This window comes from Phyllostomus hastatus, unplaced genomic scaffold (genome assembly GCF_019186645.2).
Source record: "Phyllostomus hastatus isolate PE091 unplaced genomic scaffold, TTU_PhHast_1.1 phas_scaffold_46, whole genome shotgun sequence".
In the NCBI taxonomy this organism is placed as follows: domain Eukaryota; kingdom Metazoa; phylum Chordata; class Mammalia; order Chiroptera; family Phyllostomidae; genus Phyllostomus; species Phyllostomus hastatus.
In genome coordinates this window covers 45,712,426-45,727,433 of record NW_025334032.1, presented here as the reverse complement: position 1 = coordinate 45,727,433, position 15,008 = coordinate 45,712,426, and the positions used below count along the sequence as shown (strand labels likewise).

Below are 15,008 nucleotides of genomic sequence, written 5' to 3'. Positions count from 1 at the left end.
CGGCGCCGGCGGTGTTCCCGGTCGGGTCCCTGGTCTCAGAGGCCACGTGCCAGCTCTCGGTCCGGCAGCAGCTTGGCTGGGAGCCTTTCCCCCGTTTTCCGGCATCGCGTCTGGCTCGCGTTTGGCTTCACGCGGGGCAAAAGTGGGAGGCGAGAAGACGAGCCCGCAGCTTGCGGTCCGAGCGGTGATGCCGTGCCCTTGGCCGTCCAGCCTCGGGATGAGGGGGCTTCTGTGTGACCCCCTCCGGGGGGGACCCGACCTCTGTGCACGCGGGGACAGCGCCGCCGCTCCGCCTCCCGCGTCCCCGCAGCGCCCCTCTGTGGACCGCGGGTGAGGTCTGCACGCACCTGCGGTCTGTTTGCAGACAGGGTCCTTAATGAAACGCACTTTCTGGAAGGCGTTTCCGAAAGTCTTCCCCCGGCCATCGCGCCGTCCGTGTGTCCTTGTCCTTTCCTGTGAGTTCCTTCCTCCACGCTCCGTCCCTGGACATGGCCGCAGCTCAGAAGCGCAGCTGGAGTCCTTGGGGACCTAGCCCTGGCCTCACACCTCTCAGTGGCCGCCGCTGTGGAGCGTGTGGGAACCCCAGACGGGGGAGCGCCCCCACGAGGCGATGGCAGATGACGCCCGGAGAGCACAGGGCGGGCTCTGACGCCCGGGAACGATCGCCGCTGTGCCGGTGTTTTGTTGTGGGCCCTGCGGAGTCCGTCCAGGCAGAGCGCCCCGGGCGGCTCTCCCAGGCTCCCTCCCGGTCAGCTGCCCCCACCTGTAGGCCTGAGTGACCCTTGACCCGACCCCGGGGAAGCGCCGTCCCCCCAGGTGGCTGCACCGCAGGAGCCCACGGGCCAGGCCTCAGGAGCCCTGCCCCACTGGTCCGCGTGCACCGTCTGTGCGGGGCTCACGTCCTAATGTCTCAGAACCACTCGTCTCCCTGCCGCCGCGTTGTCTCACCTGTCAGCGTGCCCCTCAACCTGGCGGAATCATCTGACTGTAACAGGATGGATGATCTTCGTCACAGAGATAAAACACGAAAAACAGTGGCCTGTGTTCCCCGGAAACTGGAATAGACCAGTCCGCTGCAGGCACGCGTCCGAGACCGCGGCCCGAGGCTCCTCCGTGAGCTGCCTGGGAGGAGGCAGAGGTGCTTGACCCGCGGCGGCAGGTGCATTGGCAGGCCCCACCCCGGACCCCCCGGTGAAACGTCGGGGGCTCAGCCGTCCTCTCACCCCGAAAGCTCCAGGCTCCCCCGGACGTGCAGGAGGTCGGCGCGTCGCTCCTCGAGTGTTGGACTCAAGGCCACACTTGCCTTCACATCACTTCCCAGGGCAGAGCCGTCCGCAGGGAGTGGGAGCGGCTAAGTGTAGCAGGATGGCTGCAGAAAGTGCCGGAACATCGCGGACGTGCGAGAGAGGCTGGCGGCACGAGATTCCGACGAGGCCCCGTGGCGGAGGCGGCTCAGCGCTGCACCCCAGAGGGGGCCCCGAGGGACAGACGGGGCCAGAGCCCGGGGCCCCTGCTCTCTGAGAGGACGGACGTCACGGAGATGTGCACCCGCCCCTGCCTGTGGGCGGAGGCTGGGCACTGGCTGCTGGGCCCAATCCTGGGGACGCACGCTTCCCAAAGGACAGGGCGGCCTGTGTGCCCCTGGAGCTCTGCCCTCTGCTGTCACTCGAGGTCCTCGGCTGCCTGAACGAAGCCATCCCTTTGACAGGTTATCGCCCACCAGCAGTGCCGGGACCGGGTGCGGCCCGAGGTCCCTGCCGGCCACGGGGAGTCGGGAGGGGGCGGGGCGGGCGAGTGAAAGTGGGTGCAGCCCGAGTGCTGGGGTGTTTGGACACCTGCCGAGAGGGTGTGATCATCCTCCGGGCGTCGTCCCCACTGCAGTCTGACAGCTGCGTGAGCCTGCGTCGGACGCAAAGGACAGGCAAGACCGCCCCTCGACACCCGTGGGGAGTTTCCCCACGTCTTCGGTTGCCCGCTGTCTCCGCCTTCTCGTGAGCAAATGTGGCATCCCACTCTTGACGTGCTCCTCCCGTGGGCTCTGCGCATAAAGCTAGCGCCGCGGCCATCGTGCTTAGACGTTCCCCTGCAGTCTCACAATGTAAGATAACCTCTGATCCTCCTCCCAATTTTAAGAGCAGATACAGGGTAATGGGTGAAGGCGCTTTTGGAGAGCACAGATTAAATTAAGTGGCTTGTTAAACCAAAGCTCTCAGCTCTGAACGTTGAAATTTGCATCCCAGGGGTAATGTTTTTCCCAAACTGTAATTTCATAATCACAGTTCACTGGAACTGCTCCAGTGGGTCTAGGTTCATTCCGGCCTCGGTGGCGGCGAAACCATCTGGGGTCCGGATGAACGCCGGCTGGGGTGACAGTGGCACCATGGGATCCCGGGTCGCCGCAAAGGTGGGCGCACCCCAGGGCGGCTGCCAGCCCTCCCTGCGCCGCCACTCTGGGATTTCCGCGTTAATTATGTTAAACCAAACAGACAAGTGGAACGAGGTGAACCCCCCCAAAGCAGGGTGTTCTCCAAACGAGGAGAAATCGCTCCACAGCGGCAGTGACCACGGAGGTACCCTCGTGCGAGGAGCTCCGTGGCGGGGTCTTTCCGGAGGTCTGGGGCGTCCTCTGCCCCCAGACACCTCTGCCCCACATAGTGACGATCTGAAGATCACTGGCCAGAGTCCTGAGCCACAGACGGGGGGAGCCGGGGGCTTTCGTGTCAGCCTCCTCTGGGGGAGTGAGCGAGGGCCCCAGGGTCACGAGCCCTGTTCACACAGTCGGGTCTCCTCCCCCACTCCCGGCCGTGAGCTCGGGGTGAGGGCAGGGCCAGCTCACCGGCAGTGCTGTCAGCCCAGGGGAGAGCGAGAGCGAGAGCACGCGGCTCCGAGTGACACACACGGCCCGTCCTCAGCGCGGGGGTGGGGGGCCAGCGGGACACGGGCCTGTGTCTGCGGTTTGCCCCACGTCCCTGAGCAACGGAGCGGCTGACCGAGAAGAGTCAGGAGCTCTGGCGACAGCTGTGACCAGGCCTGATGCCGTGTGCACCGCGGCGGCCGCCCACCCGGGACCGAGCTCCGCCTGGTGGACAGCTGCTGCCCCGGACTTCCGGCGAGGACGGGCGTCTCACCACCCGAGGCCTCGGGGGGGCTGGAGCTTGGGAGAAGCGAAGGGAGATCCGGTCATCGGGGTTCAGATGCCCATGTCAAACCGTCTGCAAACTCTACAAAAGTCCTCTGCAGCACCTGAAAGGAAGGAACGGTGTGAGCGTCCTCCTGCAACGCCGAAGCACACTCCGGAGAACTGGGGGCTGTGGGGGGCGGAGATGAGCCCAAGGGGCGAGCAGGTCCACCTGAGTCCCTGCGCGCCGGGCCGGGCGGGGGGCTGCCCTGGGCAGTGGTGCACCCATGCCGAGGAGCCTTCGTCCTCGTCTGCGGCTCCGGGAGGCACCCGTGGCTCCACGGTGACAGGGCCCGGGCGTCCAGCGGAAAAGGGCGAGTTTCACCTGCACTTCCAGTTCGTGGCAGCGACAGGAGCCCTTCGCGTGGCAGGTGCCAGAGAGCTGTGCCCCCTCGCCGAGCGGCACAGCCGTCCACCCCCCGCCACAGCCGCCCTCGCCCTCTTTGGGGCGTTCTCTCCCAGCGACCACAGGCTGTGCCCTGTGCGAGGGGCTGCACCCAGCAAACCTGCGCCCAGACGCTGCCCGTCTGCCCCCGTCGTGCTGGAGATGATGCACAGAGGCGCGCTGTGTCGGCGCTGCCGCTGAACCCCGTTCAGGAGGAGTGCGAGTCGGAGGGACGGAGACTCTCGGCGACACCAGACCCGGCGCTCGGGCGCCGCGGGCGGGAGCCTGCGCCGGGCAGGGCGAAGGGTGGCTGTTGGCTGCTGCTCCGTGTCCCCGCGGCAGCTCCTCGGTTGAACCCGGTCCCTCCGAGTGTCCGCGCCCGCCGCGCCGGTTGCAGGGGCTCCCAGAGGGAGCCCCCGTGTGTCACACCAAGGCTGATCCCCGCACTCGGCAGCGGGGAGACCGGAGCTGCAGACACCCGTCCGCTGGGGGCTAAGCCGGGAACTGAGGACGGGGCAGCGCTTCCCCTGACCAGGCCCCCGGTCTTCCTGCACCCCGTCCCGCCATTGGGGATCTGCACCACCCTTTCCTGTCGGCTGCCCAGCAGGGAGGCGGCGGATGGCTCAGGGCGGCGAGCCCCCTGGGGGGGCCCTGGAGAGGACAGGAGGGCCCAGGGAGCAAGGTGCGCGGGGTCCCCTTGTGAGCTCCTTTTCTGCGCCGCAAAGCCTGCCAAAGCATCACACAATTCGCTCGCTTTTATTGAAAGTTACATTTTCTTAATGCTCACCCGAGGATACGTGTGTTGGTTTTAGAGGGGTGGGAAGAAAGAGAGGGAGGGAGAAACATAAATCGGTTGCCTCCCATGCGCACCCCATCCAGGAATCAAACCTGCAACCTCCTGGTGCACAGGACGATGCCCCAACCCGCTGAGCTGCCCAGCCGGGGCTGAGGGTTCCATTTTAAACTCTCGGCATCTGGGAAGCGATCCAGGTTTACAAGGTGTCGGGGGATGAGCTTATTATTCTCAGGGGTGGCGGTGACGTCCCGGCTGTGCCCACGGGGACAGGGGCTGGGCTGGGACAGGCTGAGAGAGACCCCAAAGGCAGGTTTGCTCGCGTGGCAGAGTCCGAGGCACCGCACACACGCACCTTCCAGTTTTCTACACGTGTGAGGTTCTCGTGTCACAGCCCTGGAGAGCGGCGCTCCAGGTGACAGACGAACCGCCTGAAGTTCCCCTCACGCAGGAGAAAGCTGCTGCTAAGAGCAGGTGACGTGGTCGGCCAGACCCTCGCTTGCCGGAGAGTGGGTGGCACCCACTGCTGTGCACGGTGGGTGCTCTCACACCCGCCTGCCCGCCCGCTGGTCTGGGCGCGTCCCCGCAGCCGGCTCACATCTGGGCCCCCAGGACCTGCCCCCGAGCACGAGTCCAGGCCCCTGTGCCCCTCTGGCTCCCGCCCCCCAGCACGGCCCGGGACAAGGGACGGCCTCTGTCTAACGCACGTCGGAGGAGCCCCACAAATAGGTGGTCTGCAGGCGCCCTGTTCAGGTCTCTCGTGTTTGGGGACACGGAGGGAAGGGAGCGGATGTGAGCTTTACTCTCCGGACCTCAGTCTCCACCCCGCCGGACGGGCTCTCAGACTCGGATGGTCGGTGGCCCCGCGGGCCAGTGGGCGTCCCTGGGAGCTGGTGGAACCGCCCAGCCTCAGGGCCGCTGAGTCACTGTCTGCCTCCCCTAGCCCAACGCCTGCCACTCAGGCTCCGGGTCAGGTGTCTGAGCTCGAACCGCCGTCCTCTCTGGACGGAGCCCCGAGTCCACAGCTGGTGAATCCCCAAGTTCGTGAGCAGCCCGCGGGTGATGATGCGCTCTCTGCTCTCGTGATGGGCACCCCCCCCTTCCCCTCGCCGCCCGGCCATTTCCCGTGACCCCCGAGGGACCCGCCGAGCCTCAGGGGCTCTGCTGTGGTCGGCAGGCGCCTGCGTCCCGAGACAGCACAGGGGAAGGCTGAGTCGTGACAAACGAGACCTTCCGCGGAGACGGGGCCAGGGCACAGCGGCGGGAAACCTGCCTCCCAGGTCCCGCCTGCTTTGCAGGGTCCTGAGGGTTGGGGTCGACCAGAGCTGCCCTTTCTGAACTGCCGAGGACACTCCCGGCTGGCCAGGGGCCCGACGTGTGAGCAGCAGGGACGCATGGGGGCGGCGGGGCGCTTGGAGGGGGCGGCGGGGGCTGTCCCCCGCCTCTCATGCACCAGCACTTGACTTGCCAGGTAAACCCAAAGTGGTCACATCTGCCGCACTGTGGGCTGTTCGGTTCGCCCCGCTGTTGTTCACTTTTACGAAAAGTCCCCCCTGATTAGCGGGGATCACACGACTCCGACGCCACCCGTGGGTTCGCTGAGCCACAGCGCGCGCCCCGCGTCTGGTGAGCGCCGTGCGAGCCCCGGCGGAGTGGGCGCGCTGCGGTGGCGGGTGACGCGGCGCGGGGAGGGGGCGACGTGGGGAAACTCGAGGGCCAGTGCGGTCCCCGCGGCAGGGCCTCGCGTGCAACCTGCCTCGTGTCCGCATCCCCGCCTGCGCCTGCGAAACCTCGCGCCGCCCCACCGGGCCGTCCTTGCCCAGGGCGGCCGGACGCCATCCAATGGCATCAACTGAAATAACATACGAAGAGGGTCTCCTGGGCCTCCGCCTCCGCACGGAGGGAGCGGACTCCGGGGGGTGGGGACAGGAGTGAGAGAGGCCCTGGGTCTCCTCCGCGCCCCCCGCGGCCCTCGAGCCCCTCCCACCACCCGCACCGAAGCCGTGTGTGCGCCCAGGAGAACCCGCTGCCGCAGAGACCGGCTTCCCGAGGGTGGGGGTTCCCCGCACCCAGGGGGGCGCGGGCTCGTCTCCCACGTCCCTCCTGAGCCGGGACTGAGAAGCACTTGTTTCGCGGGCAGTACATTTGGGGCGTCCGTCTCCGTGCCCTGCGCCCCCTCACCGCGCGTGGTGCTCCAGCTTTTGCTTTTCCTTTTCCGTGACGGCCTCTCCACCCGCTCGTTTGTCTCTCCCGAACAGTTCTCGGCAAAATCCGGAGCGCCGTGGGCAGCGCGCAGCTCCTGATGTCACAGAAGTTCCAGCAGTTTTACTGGCTGTGCCAACAGAACATGGTGAGTGAGCGCCGCCGCCCCGGCCTGTGCCAGGCTCAGCGCTCCCTCCTGACACGCTCTCTGCCGCCAGGCCCCCGCCGCTGGGGCTCAGCGGGGTTGGCGCCTGCCCACACCACCACAGGGTCGCGGGTTCAACTCCCAGTCAGGGCGCATGCCTGGGCTGCAAGCCAGGTCCCCAGTAGGGGGCACGCGAGAGACAAAGACACACTGATGTCTCCCTCCATCTCTTTCTCCCTCCTTTCCCCTCTCTAAAAATAAACTTAAAAAAAAACTTAAAAAAAAAAAAAGATGCCTGATTGCAGATAGTCGCAGGAGGACAGGATACGCCCAGCCCCAGCTGTGGACGGCTCGGAGCCCCAGAGGCGGCAGGAAAGGGCGGTGGTGGAGGGGGCGGGGCCTGCAGGGGCGGGGCCTGCAGGGGCGGGGCCTGCAGGAGCGCGGGGCCTGCAGGAGCTCGGCGCCTGAAGGCCTCCGCTGGAGCTGCTGCCGTCGCAGCGGGACTGGCTGCGCGGAACCAACTAGAGTAAACTGCTGTCGTGGCGAACGTCACACGTGAAGACAACGATATGAGGTGGCTTGAAAGAAAATGCACAAGGAACACATTTAAGGAGGTTCTAGGAGTAACGGGGGCTTTCTAGGTGACAGCAGCGAAATGCGTGCACTGTGGGAGGAACTCTGGCCCGCAGAGCTCCCCCTCCGCCGAGGACGGGAAATACGTCGTGCCGGACCCGGTCTTGCTGTCCCCGCGGGGAAGGGGCGGAGAGTCCCTCCAGTGGAGAGCGCCCCGAGCCCTTCTCCCAAACGGCTTTTCCTGGGAGTGGTGTGTGTGGGTGCATACGTGCATAGCTCATCAGTCAGCGTCAAAAGGCTACAGTCATACAAAAACAGGTATTACCTACGGAAAACAGTGGAGGGAACACAGAGGTTTGTCATAGGTCAGGGTCTGTTAGTCACGCTGACACCAGGGGGTCTGTAAGACGTGTGAGGTAAGGAGTTTACTCCTTGGGCCTTGAATCTAAACACCTGGTTTATATCACCAGGGCAGAGCAAGCCTCACAGGATACAATGTATTTATCGGGCCCGATTCCCACGGGAACCCTCCGTGTTGGTGACCGGTGGTGCCTGCCACCGTGCTTCTACTTGGTTTTCCAGGGACACTTACCAGCCCCTTTCAGGGCTTGCTCCCGTGGGGCTGCAGTCCCCAAAACCGCAGAGTGGTCCCCAACAGTGTACCGTTGAACTGGATCAGTTAATACGGTTGGCCTTGAACGTGGTTCTGATCCCCCTGGCAATGAGCAGGAGGGGAAAACCGTACATTTCCACATGCACACACACAGATTCACGTCTGCGTGTGCTCACTTACTGGCACGAGTCTGAGTGTCTGTGCATCTCCTTGCCCGACTGAAGAAAAGCATGCGCCGACTGGTGTCTGGGGAAATAACTGGACGGCACTGACGTTGCCGTCCAGGCCATTGTGCAACCCATGCCAGCCGGACATTTCCATTAAAATGCAAATAGCTCCCTGCCAGGCCTCGGGCGCCCTCTGCTCCGTGATTCGACCGCGGTTGGCTCTGGGTCTTTCGTTTGCAAGGAGACAGCGCATTTACCGGGTGATCGTACACGTCAGGGGAGGCCCGCACCTCCGAGTCGGCGATCCGCCCCTTTGCGTCAGGACCGCGTAGAAGGACGCTCTCTCCGACATTTCCCAGCTCGCCCTGTGCAAGTGCACCAGGACACCTGCCCCATGACCAGCACCCGGCTCTGGCGTGAGGTCACAATCAGTGTGTCGAAGGGGGAAGTGGAGCTCGGAATTCCCGGACAGGAACGGCCCCTGGAGGAAGGTCACGCTCTCGTGTCCCCCGGGCGTGTCCCCATAGTCGCCATCTCTGAAGGGGTCGGCCTGTGCCCCGCTACCCCGGCCACAAGGGCTCGGTTCTGAAGCTGCCTCCCGCAGCAGGGGGACATTGCTACGAACGGCCCCTGTTCTCTCCGCCAGAGCGGCTGACGTCGGACCTAACGATCCCCTCCTGGAGCCTTCAGTGCCTCGTGCCCACGTCAGCTCTCACCTCACGTTGACCTGCAGAAACCCTCTGGGTTCGGAGCATCTGCCGTGGCGGCTTCCCTTCCCTTGGTGTCTGTCGAGAATTAGACCCCCCAAACCACCCAGAATCAATTGTTGGGGAGCTTGGCGGGGTGGGCGGGGGTAGGGGGCTCAGGCCGTCTGGCGGGAGAAGCGCTCAAACTGCGGGTGGCCACCGCCTCTTCCAACCACACTGCCACGGCCTCCGCCGCCGCCTTGCTGGTGGCTGGGAGCTGTAGGTGGGTAACTAGTGTTAAGTCAGATAAATGACCCTAGAAAAACGCCCCCCACCAGCCTGAGAGTTCCAGCGCCCTGAATGGAGTGCGCACTCTTCACGGGAAGGCGTGTGGGGAACTCATCTCGGGACGACCCTGGGGGGCGTCTGCCCCAGAGCACGGGGGCACACGTGTGCCTCTGCGGCCGAGGCGCAGGGCCCCCCGGGGGGCCGTGGCAGGAACCGGAACTGCGAGCACACCTGCTGGGCCTCACTCCGCGGAGGCAGCTGATCCGTGGGGGCCGGGCAGGCCTCCCAGCCCTCAGCACGCTTCCGGCTCTCGGAGAAACCAGAGTCCTCTCTGGCCGGGTCCCGGGGGCCAGACGAGGACTCTGATGCCGCCCGGCTGTGCTGGGGCAGGGCCGTGGCCAGAGGCCTTGACGCGCAGGGAACCTGGATGCCTGGTAGGGCCGACGGGCCACCTCCCAGGTCCAGGCTGTGCCTGGCTACGAAACACAACGCCGCCTCTGCTCCAGGGAGCCCTGGGGGCAACGGTCTCGTCAGCCTGGCGGAGTGACAGACGTCTGCCCGCAGGGGACATGCACCTGGACGCAGACACTCTGATGCCCAGCTGTCCATGTCTGGGACTCGCCAGCAGCAGCCCACGGCAAGGTCACACCCAAACTGATAAAAAGCAGCCCGTCCTTGCACACTGGGCGTCTTTCAGAGGAGCACACGGCCAGGTGCCCCAAGGCTCAGACTGGGATGCAGCCTGCCCTCGTCCGTGACCTTCCAAGGACCGCGGGGACCGGCGAGGGCCGCGGAGCAGACTCACTGGAGGGAGAAGAGAGCCTGCGGCTCCGGCTGCGACGGGCCGCGGGCGCCCTCTGGTGGCTGATCTTGGGAACAGCCTCAGGCACAGAAACGCTAGTCCCCCGCTCCTGGACGCCCTGCGAAGGAGGGGTTGGGGCTCAACGGCGATCCTTTCCACGTGGATGCGAAGCTAGGCTCCTAGAATCTGAATGTCTGTGTCCCCAGATTCCCGTGCTGAAATCCGGACATGGAGTCGGGGGGGGCCCTTAGGGGGTCACCAGGTCATGTGGGTGGAGCCCAGTGATGGGGTGACGCACCCCACAGAGCCCCCCCCCGCCTGGGGGAACAGACAGTGGGGGACATCGTCTGTGCACCGGGAAGAGAAACCCCCAGAGCCAGAACCCGCCGGCCCCAGGCTGGCAGGGGCCCTGTCTGGGCTTGCTGGGCCGTCTGCCCTGGGCCTGCCCCTGCCACCCCCGCTGACAAAGCACAGGTTGTCGGAAGCTGAAACCAAAGCCAGCTGAAGTCCCTGTTGTGCTCAGCGTGAGCGGCTTATGAGTGAGCTGAAAATCGCACATTGTGAGCCGATTCAGATAAGCACTTGCCCACGAGACATTCCTGTTCAGTGAGAGGGACCCTCACCGCACCACGGAGCCACGGGTCCGAGCCCCTCAGCCCAGGCTGCAAACGCACGCACCTTCGAATAGGTCAGGAGCCACAGCGAAGTGGCCCGAGGCCGTGGGGCCCTCGAGGCGGCCTGGGGCCGTGGCACTCAGCCAGCTGAACGGCATCCGTCAGGCTGTGGGTGGAGGACGAGACATGTCCTCGGGCCACGCACAGCCCACGGGCTGCCGGCCGGCGGCTCTGCAGCATCACCCGGCCCCTCGGAGTGCCCGGCAGCAGTCCGAGAGATCGCCGGTGCCTTCGTCATGAGCCACCGGTCCTCTCTCCGCACGGGCATCGCTGCCATCACCGTGGAGCTGAGGCGCAGAGCTGGCCCACCGTCACGGCCACGCCACGGACCGCAAGAGGGCCCGCACTGCGCCCATCGGGCCAAACCACGGGCCCGTGGCTTCTAGGAAGTGTCGAGCGTGGGGAAGCTTTCCTGTTTGCCGCCGTGCCCGGGTCCTACGAGGGCATTTTCAGAACGAAGCCATGAACAAGCACGGCGTGTGTCTACGTTTAGTAGGCTTCATTTTTTAGAGCAGCCGTAGGTTCACAGCCAAGTGGAGGGGGCGTGCAGAGGTTTCTCACACCCCTGCCCTCCCCCCACAGGCTCCCCACCAGCAGCACCCCTACCAGACGGGATGAACCCGCGCTGACACGTCAGTGTCCCCCAGAGTCCGCAAGTGACATCAGGGCACCCTGCGTGCTGCACATTCTGTGGGTTCGGACAAGTGCACGATGACACGTGTCCACCATCACAGCGTCTCACAGAGCAGACTCCCTGCCCCAGACCCTCTGGGCTCCCCTGTGCACCCCTCCCCCCACCCCCACGAGAACCCCTGACCTGTCCCTGTCCCCACAGTCTCGCCTTCTCCGGGACGTCCCAGAGTTAGAATCACACAGCGTGTGGCCTTTTCCTGTTTAAAACCGTCAGCAAATACTTGTTAAAACTGCTACGGATCCTGCGGGCCCTTGGGAATATTTATCTGAATTGGAATTCAGCTCCTTCCTGACCCAATCCTGAAAAGACGCCCCGCCCCGCCCCCACCTTCGCCGGTCTCCGAGCCCCGCCCCCGCCCCGCCCCCGCCGTGGCCAGGCCCTGAGCCCCGCCCCCGCCCACGCCGTGGCCCGGTCCTTACCCGCCACCCCGCCGTGTGTCGGTCCGCAGGACCCCAGCGCCATGCCCAGACCCACCTCCCAGGACCTGGCCGGCTACTGGGACATGCTGCAGCTCTCGGTGGAGGACGTCAGCATGAAGTTCGACGAGCTGCACCAGCTGAAGCTCAACGACTGGAAGGTGGCAGAGTCTCCGGACAGGAAGGTAACCGCGCCCCGCGGGCCGCCTCCCCCCGCGGGGCTCTGCAGGCTCCCCCCTCCCAGGCAGCGCGGCGTGTGCACGTGTTCGTGTGTGCGTGTGCGTGCACACGTGCGAACGTGTCCTTGTACACGTGGGCACATGTAAACTGGGGCGCGGTTCAAGTCACGGGCAATACTCTTTCCGGCCGCGTCTCTGGGGCGCGGACGATCTGGGGAAGACGCGACCCACGTCACGCGTAGTTTCGTTACGCGGCGGGGTCCGTCCTCGGAGTCACTGTCCGCGGGCTCCCCGGGTCGTCCCAAGGTTCCCGCGGAGTCCCAGGGCCGCCGCCCCCCTCCTGCTCAGACAGACCTTCCACCTGGGTGTCTGCCTGGAGGACGAGACCCTCCGAACTGCGCCCAGCGGTTCGATTCCGGACCCTCCCGCCATCCGTCGCGCCAGCCCTAAAAGGGCTGAAACTCCCCGTGAAGCGTGAACCCTGTGCTTCTACTTTCCCCCCTTGGGGTGTCATGGTCAGTAGGGCCCCAGAGAGAGAGGGGTGTATTAGCAGCACATGCAGTGGCTTCCCAACGTCCTGTAGAGAAGCCGAGAGCAGCCCTCACGGGGTTTCCCGGCAGACATCGTCAGGGCAGAAGGATGCGGACGACCAGCCCCGCAAACTCCAGGGCGGCAGGGTGTAACTCTCCGCCGAGGGCGCGCACCCAGGCGGTCGGCAGGAGCCTGCGGCTGTCCCCGGCTCCCGCCCCCAGAGGGGGGCGCCGCCGGCCCGCGCAGAGCCAGGCTGGGTGCACAGGGGCCTCCTAGCCAGTCCTCCCCAGCGGGCAGCACAGGGTGTGGGTCCGCCATAAGCCAGGAACGCACATCGGAGCCCCCAGGTGACCCCCCCGGTCACTCCGAAGTGAGGGGGCGTGAGCAGTGAGTGTGAGTGAGAAGCTCGGTGCTTTCTCGGGACCCCCGGGAAGGAGCGTTTTCGTGAACCCCTTAGCACCGGAGTCCGGTCCAAAGGGGGTGACCCGCGGCAGGGTGCCCGGCACCTTCCGAAACACTGGGCCCTGGAGACCTGGGGAGGGTGGGTGTGCGCCCAGGTGAGTGGGCCTGGCAGGGCCACGTCCGGGTGGGTGTAAGCCAGGGGAGATGGAACTGCGAACGCGCAGAACTCGCTTCTTCACCTGCAGGCGCTGTGCCCAGCGCCCCCCTCCGCCTCCGGAGGCGTTGCAGGGAAGTGGCAAGGGCATCCCCCCGCCCGCCTGCGCGAGGCGGAGCAGAGGCCTCCCTGGGTTGGGTAGCAGGGCCGGTTTGAGTGCCCAGCCCCTGGCCTGGGCGACCTTGTGGACGCCCCCAAACTGGGTGCCACTTGTGATGCTTTCCAGGAGGAACGGAAGGCCCCCCCGCCAATACCAAAGAAGCCCCCCAAAGGGAGACTTCCGGTCACGCGAGAGAAGTCCCTGGACCTGCCCGACAGGCAGCGGCAGGAGGCCCGCCGACGCCTGCTGGCCGCCAAGCGCGCTGCGTCCTTCCGCCAGAACTCGGCCGGCGAGCACGCGGACAGCATCGAGATCTACATCCCGGAGGCGCAGACCCGGCTCTAGGGCCGCCGCACCGCCCCCGCCCTCCCCCGCGGCCCTCCCCACCCACGCCTGTGCAGGTGGCCCCCTCCCCCCATCCTGTGCCGTCTGCCCGCCCTCGCCATCCGTCCTGGGTGCTGCTGGTCTCCGGGGCCCGCCGCGCCCGCCGCCAGAAGGACGTCTTTTTTACTCAGCGGATGTCTGACTCACAGCCGGCCGTGGGGGCGGGCTGGCCGCTCCCCTCTCCGGAGAGCGGGGCTCGCCTCTGGGGGTGGGAGCCGGCTCACCTTTTGTTATTTCTATTTTTTATAAACTGTGAGATAATTAGAGGCGAGAATAGCAAACGAGTACAAACGGGTGCATCCCCCACTCCCTAGAGCGTTAGCCCCCCCACACACACGCACAGGCGCCGCAGACACTGCAGCTTGAAGGGCAGGGGCGATGGACCCCCCCACCCTCCACGCCGGCCTGGGGCTGCTCCCCCCAACCCAGCTGACCCATCACTAGGTTCTGTGGGCCAAGTTCACGGTAAGGAGAAGTCGTCTGTCCAGCCGCCGAGCTCCCCACCACCTGCTTCTGCGTCACTCAGGGGCCCAGGCCTGACCCCTGGGGAACGCCCGCACCATCAAAACGTAAGTGAGGCGTCCCTCCCCACGAGCCACCGAGGGGCGACGAGCCAGGCGGGGTCTTGGGGGAAGCCGGCACCTCGGGGGCCTGCGTGCGGACCGCCACCGCCGTCCTGACTCCGGGGAGGGGTCGCCGTGGGTCCCTTTCCTCGTGACTCCAGAGCCCCCCCACAGTCCGTCCTTCGGTCCCACCGTGTGGTTTTTTTTATAGATGTGTGTATATATTCTCAAACGGCTCTATCAGTTGACTTTTCAGGGTACCCTTAAAAACACAAAACAACAGAAAGTTTGCCTGTCCAGAGGACAGCCGCGGTGTCGGGGAAAGTTTGAGAACTTGAGTGTGGGCGGGGCGTCTGCCCGGGTCTGAGCGGGGCGGAGCCGCAGTCCGGGCGCGCGCCCCGCGTCGGTTCCCGCTGCTTCGGACGGCGCCCGCGAGGAGGGCGCCCTGCCCCGCCGCGGGCTCGGCCACGTGGGTCTCCGTGGCTCCGGTTGGCACCAGGGCACGGCGGGGAGGACGAAACCAAAGGCTTCGTGTGCGCAGTCGAGTCACGGCTCCCGAGGCAGAGCCCGTCAGCGTGTCGGTCTGGCCCCGCACCCAGAGCCCGCCCCGTCACTCGAGGCGCAAGCGGCCCTGTCTTCCGCCCGCCCCGCCGCTGCTCCGCGCAGGGCCCGCCCGCAGAGCCGCGCCCCGGCCCCTTCTGTAGCACTTTGTCCCCCGCCCCCCACCCGAGACTTGCACTTTAAGCGGCGCCCAGCTCTCTCTGCACCGGCCGCCCGGCGGAGCGGCGCGGCGAGGCGGCGGCCGGCCCTCGGCAAGCCCGCGGGTCCTCCCCCCTCCATCCCACCGCGCATGGGGCTCGTCCGGGGCACAGCGGACGCTAAAGCATGTCTAGCTTCAAAGTTTTACTTTTTTAAAGCCGAGTAGTCACGAATTCCCTGTAAGAACAACACCCTGTACACGGAACCTCATACCCAGTATATATTTTACCAAACAGCCTTAAAATATATTTGGAAGCAAA

General features: G+C 65.8%; 1 protein-coding gene across 4 annotated transcripts in view; it reads left to right on the top strand.

The window, feature by feature from the left end:
* DLGAP2 (DLG associated protein 2) overlaps nt 1–13,419 on the top strand; it is a 175,937-nt gene extending 162,518 nt beyond the window's left edge. For all 4 annotated transcript variants that reach the window (XM_045821433.1, XM_045821431.1, XM_045821432.1 and 1 more), the window contains 3 exons: nt 6,615–6,706; nt 11,649–11,801; nt 13,169–13,419. In XM_045821433.1, the coding sequence (XP_045677389.1) occupies nt 6,615–6,706; nt 11,649–11,801; nt 13,169–13,387 (464 nt within the window). In that variant the 3' untranslated portion in view covers nt 13,388–13,419. The remainder of the gene's footprint in view (nt 1–6,614; nt 6,707–11,648; nt 11,802–13,168) is intronic.
* The last annotated feature ends 1,589 nt before the right edge of the window (nt 13,420–15,008 follow it).